Raw genomic sequence first — 9338 nt, 5'->3', positions numbered from 1 at the left:
TTTCCACGGTGTAACTACCACACTCCACAGCATTAATCAGGGCTGTGGTAAAAGTGACAGGGAGCCAGCCAGCACAAGTGCTGATCTGTCACTGCAGAAAGGCAAATGACAGTGGTGACTTTGAGCATGCTGCAGGAAGGACAGACATAGTCAGACACCACCACTCTACTGTTAAAGAGGGAGTTCCCTCCCCTCCGAAGGCTCTCCCTCTGACAGCATAACAGAAGAGATGGGAAGGACCATGGACATTGTGTCTCTCAGCCTGGAATTCACATTAAGCCATATTCACATTTGACCAAAATGACTCCATATGAAGGAGTATTTCAAATGTGGGTATTTTGGTTTTTCAATATTTCAGTTTTAAACCCCCAAGTGTCACTAATTTGTCTGCTCAAGTACCAAATCCTGTGGTGACAAATGTATTCTTGTAAAACTGACAGGAAGGGCCTGAGGGCTTCTTGTCTTTTTATCAAGTCTATGTTTTCACTAGACTCACCCATCTGTCTGATATGTTCTGGTCAGAGGGTTTTATAGTTAGCCTTTCCTAAGATTGTCAATAGTCGTGAACTCCTCATAGCATAAACATGCATGCTGCCACAAGGCACATTACTCACTGGTGTCTATCATCTTGAACCCCATTCAACACATGGCCAGGTATTTTCCCTGTGGCACTGTTGTGTCTGATTTCTTACCTGAGGTGCGTTCAACAAGGGAAATAGTTCGCGAACGTTGGCTAACGTTTGCTAACGTATTCCATTTGTTTTGTGTTAGCCGCGACCGCTCGAGAAGATAGTGCGGCGAACGTACAGTAAGTGTCTGTTTCTGGTCGTAACTGCGGCTAAAAATAATCAAGTGGCCATGTAGACTTTATACTATATTTAGTAGGAAGAGCTAAGTCGTTTTCAGTTTGAATATTGTCGCTAAAAAGCCACAGTAATCCTTACAAAAGTAGATGTTTGATGTTTCACCGTAACATTTTGCAATGTTCATTCAAATCGTTCAACTGAAATTGTTACTCTGGCAACGTTTGCTGTAAACAGAAGCCTTGCTGCAAAATATCAGTAAGTATGAGTGTTCATAGCCTTACAGGTATGGGGGTTGCTGGGACAACAGTAGTCTCACGTTCCATATCGTGTGTTTATTATTTATTTATTTTTTATATGTATTTTTTTTATTTTTTTATTATTATTATTATTATTTTTTTTTAGGGGGTAGATCAGCTTTTATATTGCTGATATTTTGTCCCTCAATGTAATTGTCTGCATCACTTCCAATCCCCCATATGTTTGTTTTTTCTCACAAATACAGTGAGGGAAAAAAGTATTTGATGCCCTGCTGATTTTGTACGCTTGCCCACTGACAAAGACATGATCAGTCTATAATTTTAATGGTAGGTTTATTTGAACGGTGAGAGACAGAATAACAACAACAAAATCCAGAAAAACGCATGTCAAAAATGTTATAAATTGATTTGCATTTTAATGAGGCAAATAAGTATTTGACCCCTCTGCAAAACATGACTTAGTACTTGGTGGCAAAACCCTTGTTGGCAATCACAGAGGTCAGATGTTTCTTGTAGTTGGCCACCAGGTTTGCACACATCTCAGGAGGGATTTTGTCCCACTCCTCTTTGCAGATATTTTCCAAGTCATTAAGGTTTCGAGGCTGACGTTTGGCAACTCGAACCTTCAGCTCCCTCCACAGATTTTCTATGGGATTAAGGTCTGGAGACTGGCTAGGCCACTCCAGGACCTTAATGTTCTTCTTCTTGAGCCACTCCTTTGTTGCCTTGGCCGTGTGTTTTGGGTCATTGTCATGCTGGAATACCCATCCACGACCCATTTTCAATGCCCTGGCTGAGGGAAGGAGGTTCTCACCCAAGATTTGATGGTACATGGCCCCGTCCATCGTCCCTTTGATGCAGTGAAGTTGTCCTGTCCCCTTTGCAGAAAAACACCCCCAAAGCATAATGTTTCCACCTCCATGTTTGACGGTGGGGATGGTGTTCTTGGGGTCATAGGCAGCATTCCTCCTCCTCCAAACACGGCGAGTTGAGTTGATGCCAAAGAGCTCAATTTTGGTCTCATCTGACCACAACACTTTCACCCAGTTCTCCTCTGAATCATTCAGATGTTCATTGGCAAACTTCAGACAGGCCTGTATATTTGCTTTCTTGAGCAGGGGGACCTTGCGGGCGCTGCAGGATTTCAGTCCTTCATGGCGTAGTGTGTTACCAATTGTTTTCTTGGTGACTATGGTCCCAGCTGCCTTGAGATCATTGACAAGATCCTCCCGTGTAGTTCTGGGCTGATTCCTCACCATTCTCATGATCATTGCAACTCCACGAGATGAGATCTTGCATGGAGCCCCAGGCCAAGGGAGATTGACAGTCTTTTGTGTTTCTTCCATTTGCGAATAATCGCACCAACTGTTGTCACCTTCTCACCAAACTGCTTGCCAATGGTCTTGTAGCCCATTCCAGCCTTGTGTAGGTCTACAATCTTGTCTCTGACATCCTTGGAGAGCTCTTTGGTCTTGGCCATGGTGGAGAGTTTGGAATCTGATTGATTGATTGCTTCTGTGGACAGGTGTCTTTTATACAGCTAACAAACTGAGATTAGGAGCACTCCCTTTAAGAGTGTGCTCCTAATCTCAGCTCGTTACCTGTATAAAAGACACCTGGGAGCCAGATATGTTTCTGTTTGAGAGGGGGTCAAATACTCCTTTCCCTCATTAAAATGCTAATCAATTTATAAGATTTTTTACATTTGTTTTTCTGGATTTTTTTGTTGTTATTCTGTCTCTCACTGTTCAAATAAACCTACCATTAAAATTATAGACTGATCATGTCTTTGTCAGTGGGCAAACGTACAAAATCAGCAGGGGATCAAATACTTTTTTCCCTCACTGTATATGTAATGCTTTGGAAATTATTTTGTACCCTTCTCCTGACTGATATTTTTTAACAATGAGATCCCTCTGATGCTTTGGAAGCTCTCTGCGGACCATGGCTTTTGCTCTGAGATGCAACTAAGAAAATGTCAGGAAAATCCTACTAGAACAGCTGAACTTTATTTGTGATTAATCAGAGTCACTTTAAATGATGGCAGGTGTGTAATGACTTATATTTAACATGAGTTTGAATGTGATTGGTTAATTCTGAACACAGCCACATCCCCAGTTATAAGAGGCTGTGCACACTTATGCAACCAGGTTATTGTAAGGTTTTTATTTTTCATTTTTCTCCTTCGAAGATTTCAGTTTGTTTTTCAATTGAATTGTTCACATTATAGGTCACATTAACAGTGGAAAAAGTTCTGACATGATTTATCTTTGTCTCATTCTTTTACATCACAAAAACCTGGCATTTTAACAGGGGTGTGTAGACTTTTTATATCCACTGTATATATACATATACATACATACACATACATATACACATACATACACCTACCGTTCAAAAGTTTGGGGTCACTTAGAAATGTCCTTGTTTTTGATAGAAAAGCAATTTTTTTGTCCTTTAAAATAATATCAAATTGATCAGAAATACAGTGTATACATTGTTAATGTTGTAAATAGCTATTGTAGCTGGAAACGGCTGATTTTTAATGGAATATCTACATAGGCGTACAGAGGCCCATTATCAGCAACCATTAGTCCTGTGTTCCAATGGCACGTTGTGTTTGCTAATCCAAGTTTATTACAGGCTCAAAATGGCCAGAAACAAATAATTATCTTCTGAAACTCGTCAGTCTATTCTTGTTCTGAGAAATGAAGGCTATTCCATGCGAGAAATTGCCAAGAAACTGAAGATCTCGTACAACGCTGTGTACTACTCCCTTCACAGAACAGCGCAAACTGGCTCTAACCAGAATAGAAAGAGGAGTGGGAGGCCCCGGTGCACAACTGAGCAAGAGGACAAATACATTAGAGTGTCTAGTTTGAGAAACAGACGCCTCACAGGTCCTCAACTGGCAGCTTCATTAAATAGTACCCGCAAAACACCAGTCTCAACGTCAACAGTGAAGAGGCGACTCCGAGATGCTGACCTTCTAGGCAGAGTTGCAAAGAAAAAGCCATATCTCAGACTGGCCAATAAAAAGAAAATATTAAGATGGGCAAAATAACACAGACACTGGACCGAGGAAGATTGGAAAAAAGTGTTATGGACAGACGAATCGAAGTTTGAGGTGTTCGGATCCCAAAGAAGAACATTTGTGAGATGCAGACCAAATGAAAAGATGCTGGAGGAGTGCTTGATGCCACCTGTCAAGCATGGTGGAGGCAATGTGATGGTCTGGGGGTGCTTTGGTGGTGGTGGTAAAGTGGGAGATTTGTGCAGGGTAAAAGGGATGTTGAAGAAGGAAGGCTATCACTCCATTTTGCAACGCCATGCCATACCCTGTGGACGGCGCTTGATTGGAGCCAATTTCCTCCTACAACAGGACAATGACCCAAAGCACAGCTCCAAACTATGCAATAACTATTTAGGGAAGAAGCAGTCAGCTGGTATTCTGTCTATAATGGAGTGGCCAGCACAGTCACCGGATCTCAACCCTATTCAGATGTTGTGGGAGCAGCTTGACTGTATGGTATGTAAGAAGTGCCCATCTAGCCAATCCAACTTGTGGGGGGTGCTTCAGGAAGCATGGGGTGAAATTTCTTCAGATTACCTCAAGAAATTGACAACTAGAATGCCAAAGGTCTGCAAGGCTGTAATTGCTGCAAATGGAGGATTCTTTGACGAAAGCAAAGTTTGAAGGACACAATTATTATTTCTATTAAAAATCATTATTGCTAACCTTGTCAATGACTACATTTCCTATGCATTTTGCTATATTTCCTATTCAAACTCATTTCATGTATGTTTTCATGGAAAACAAGGACATTTCGAAGTGATCCCAAACTTTTGAACGGTAGTGTATATATAAATACATATATATATATATATATACATATCTTAAAAAATATATACATTTCCCTTTATTACTTTCCAACCCCACCACCCCTCCCCTAATTGGAGTAAACTAGTGAACAACAACGCTTATGCCTCTACTTCCAGCTTATACATACTATAAACATTTTATGGACACAGTCAATTTTACAATAATTCTATTTTGTTTGTTTTTACTCCTGAACTTCCTCTACCCTCAACCTCTCCGATCATTTTCATGATGTCCATCCGGTTTGCTTCTATATGCCATATCTTTCTAACTGTGTTCTTTCACAAAAGCTCTCAACCTATAACCTATATACTTATTATGGACACAGTATGCTTTCCATGAGTTATCTCGTTGTTGATATGAGTGAAGCCTTGGTGGGGGTCCGAGGATAGGGCCACACTAATGTAGAACTGTAAAAGTAAACCAACCAATCAGATTACTCATAATCACCACTGTAATAGTAACAGTGAGACATCATCCTCCATATCTGTATCTATAACGCTACACAACATTTTCAGGATTCATACTTATATGTCCTGTACAGTAGTAGGTATGAATGATGTGACTGCCCTCTAGAGGGCACTAACAGTAAAAACTCAATGGTTGATTAGGTTTTTGTACTAGAGATGAGGTACGTGTCTAATATGCTTGTCAAGTCATGTTATGGAGACATACTAAATTACAGCTTGTATATGAAAGGGCATACAAGTTCACAGTTTAGTTCTGCCTGTCTGTGTGGAAAATACAGTGTTTCACATTCCTAGGAAATGGGGGGACGACTAGTAAGGGAGTACGGCCCTTGGCCCTAGTAGACTAAAGCCCTTCGCCTCTGTTCCTCCTCCTACTTTATCCGCTTCCTGATCTGTCTTGCTTTTACTGGAATCAGTTTGCTATGAACCTGAATTACAACCTACTGTATACCTGCCCCTGACCACGTCTCTCCTACGGCCCGTTTCCTCTGTTTGCACACCTCAGGCATTCATTCACGAGTGAGTTTTCTTGCTTTGTGACAAGAGAAGGCATGCTGCCAATTGCTCATCCACTCCCAAGCACTTAGAGGTCAGAGACTTTATGGCACAGGCCTTCCTGAATCAGGAATGTAAAGGAGCTGTATAGCGGTACCATAAACACCTCCCTCTATCCCCCTACACACACACACACACACACACACACACACACACACACACACACACACACACACACACACACACACACACACACACACACACACACACACACACACACACACACACACACACACACACACACACACACACACACACACACACACACACACACACACACACACACACACACACACACACACACACACACACACACATACCTTTTTTCCATATTCTGGTGAGAATCAGAAATGGGGTAATTTGATTAGCTCAAAACAGCTTCATTCATGGTCAATTACATTGCAAGGATGTCTACATGCATAATTATTTCATTCATATAATTCCAAGTTGACTGACACTCCTTGACCGAAAAGGAATGCGGTTGGCAATGCTAATTATAGGATGAGAGACAGAGTGTAACATTCAGTGTCTCGGAGAAGAGCCGAGGAGGTGTGTTGTAACCTACACCTTTCAAAGGAGAGACGCAGGGGTAAGAAACCAACCATGCAAATCATTATCAATAAGGCTCAACTGTATAAGTAATCATTGAAAACAACCATCTTATGTTAGAAATATTCCAAACAGTGATAGCAAAGCCTCTATTCATTTTCAAAAAAGTTTGGGCGATTCATAATGTTCAGAACATGATTTATTCTCTTTATTATTACATAATTATCTTTCAATTCTTACAAAAATACAAATTGCATAGGCACAATTCTGACACTTCTATAATACTTACTACAAGTTGCTTTTCTGGGGTTTGTGCTGCAGGGGAAGGAAGCACTATGATTCTCTTTTTGAGAAAAGAGTAATCTTTCTCATGTAAACATACATATCTCAGGTAAACAAAAATCTAGATGTATATTGTGTTTAGTCCCTCATGCTCTGTTTTAAGACTAACAACTCATACAGCTCATTCAGTAGCTATATTTATCACATTATATTCTGTATTACAAACACATGTTGAAATGTTAAACACATTCCTTTCGCTTTTAGAGACTATTGGATGTAAAACATATACTGTATTCTACAAACCTCTGCTGTAACATTTCATTCCATCAATACTTTTGTCAATCTGTTTAAACAAGTGTAAGACATTACTAAGAAATCCACTTGCAAAGCCAAATAGCCAAAGCCATCATTGCATCCCATACATACAGTACTTACATAGACATATACACACATCAGTTTCCCTCTGTTTGACATCATTGTAGATAGTAACGTTGGTGCCCTCCAGTAGAGCTCATGTCTTGGGTTCAGTCAGAGTCAGTGCATGGTTAGGAACTGTTGGTAGCCGGCTGACCCTTGCAGGTAACCCAGCTGCCACGTGAAGGGCACGGCAGGAGAGGAGTCTGAGAGGCTGTCAGTGTGGTTCGGGTGACAGGTGGCCCTCATTCCAAAAGGGTACCCTGACCCCCCTCTCCACTCACTGCTGCTGTAGTACAGGGGGCTGTTCAACTCCTCGTGAGGGTGCGAGGGTGTGTAGAGCTGGGTCTCAGTAGGGGAGAAGTGGGCATAGGATGGGGAGGGCAAGCAAGATGGGCTGGGGTGTCCTCCTCCTGGGGTGTCTGTGTAGAGCTGGAGCTCTGGAGGCAGAGTGATGGGAGACTTGTGGGCATCGTGATCCTGCAGGGACTGCTGGTGGTGTTGAAGCTTACGCTGCAGACAGTAGGTGTCCACCGGGGTCTGGAAGCCCCTCTCTCTCTCCCTGTCCTTCCCCAGGTCCAGCATGGCCTCCCCAATCCCAGCTGAGTGCTGCCCTCTGAGGCACACTGCGTGGGTGCAGGGTGTCTGTCCTCCTGGCAGGGCGCTGGGGCTGGGATGGGAGTGCAGGAAGACGGTGAGCGAAGAGATGCGGTTGATGGCACGCCTCAGAGTGGAAATTTTGGACAGTCGCTTGCCGTTGAGGTCGTGTTTTAGCACCATGCGCAGCGCATTGAATGACTGGTTGTAGTCCAGGATGCGTTTGCGCTCGCGAACGTTGGCGGCCACACGGCAGTACTTGGAGTGGACGGGGCGACTGCGTCTCTTCTCATCCTGGCAGCTGCCGGCCATGCCCCCCTCGCTCTCTAGAGAAGACTTCTTTGAACCAGCCTCACTGTCCTCGCTGCCACTGTCCTCCTCTTCCTCATCCAAACCCAGCAGACTCCCTTCTTGCTCCTTCTCAGAGAACTCTGACTCGGTGAGAATGGCGTGGCTGCTCATGGCTGGCCTGGTGCCCACACTCCCCCTGTGTACTGTACTCTGAGAAGACAGGCTCAGGTCTGTCACTGGTGCCTCTTTCTGCAGACAATGCAGATGTTTACCTTCCAAGCTGAGGTAAAACTAGTGAAACTCCTCTGGGTTGGTAGTTCCAAGCTCCTGTCCTATCCTACATGACTCCAATGCAACGGCAGACAGTGCTAGTGTTCAGCCATACACCAAGCCCAAATATTTCTACTGTCTCTCAGCTCCTTTCAGTGACTCAGTTCATACCTCTGGCTGGCTCTGACAGGCGAGAGGCGCTTTTAAAGAATTGCCTTTTTGTATGTGTCACATTGTAGGAAGGCTTGCCTAAAAGCAATTTTGTATTCTGTGTTTATGAGAGCCCTGGGGGCAAACAGGAGAAAGATTAGTCAAGAGCTCAGACACTCACACCCCCTCCCCTCCCTTCCTCTCCTCTCCACAGCCTCCTCAGTCATGCAGGATCTCCTCCGCTTCTGAGGTGCATTATTAGCATGATCAGTGTCACAATGGAGCATGAACATGTGATGATATCCTAAGTGGCAGCATTGCAACGTTGTGAAAAAAACATGGTATGTTGGTATGTTGTTGGATGGAAGACATTTGTGAAATGTCTGGAATATTTCTTAAATGTATCTTAAAAATAATGAGTACCCAAAGAATAATGGTGCGTAGAAGACATATGTGAAATTTCTGTAGACTAATGTTTGAGTATGAAGGTCTTGACAGATAGGAATGCTATCTTAAAAACAGGAATAGTTTTTTTAGGACTGAGAAAGTGTTGCAGTAGCAGCCGTTGTTATTCACTAAGTCTCACATAAACTTGCCATGTAAATACATGTTATAAAATGCTATTAGGATGTTATAACACTATCATCAAATGTCAATGTTAGAAATCAACCTTACAAAGAATCACTTACACTACCGTTCAAAAGTTTGGGGTCACTTAGATTACAGGATCAAAATGGCCAGAAACAAAGAACTTTCTTCTGAAACTCGTCAGTCTATTCTTGTTCTGAGAAATGAAGGCTATTCCATGCGAGAAATT

The 9338-nt window shown here is 42.7% G+C and overlaps 1 protein-coding gene across 1 annotated transcript; it reads right to left on the bottom strand.

The window, feature by feature from the left end:
• Nucleotides 1-6745: 6745 nt before the first annotated feature.
• Nucleotides 6746-8529, bottom strand: LOC121567022 (class A basic helix-loop-helix protein 9-like). The gene has a single exon (XM_041876960.2). It carries the CDS (start codon nucleotides 8270-8272, stop codon nucleotides 7334-7336), a length of 939 nt encoding a protein of 312 aa, XP_041732894.2. The 5' UTR covers nucleotides 8273-8529; the 3' UTR covers nucleotides 6746-7333.
• Nucleotides 8530-9338: the final 809 nt, after the last annotated feature.

This window comes from Coregonus clupeaformis, chromosome 5 (genome assembly GCF_020615455.1).
Source record: "Coregonus clupeaformis isolate EN_2021a chromosome 5, ASM2061545v1, whole genome shotgun sequence".
Taxonomy (NCBI): Eukaryota; Metazoa; Chordata; class Actinopteri; order Salmoniformes; family Salmonidae; genus Coregonus; species Coregonus clupeaformis.
The sequence above is the reverse complement of the archived record's forward strand: the minus strand, read 5'-3'. Positions and strand labels throughout refer to the sequence as shown.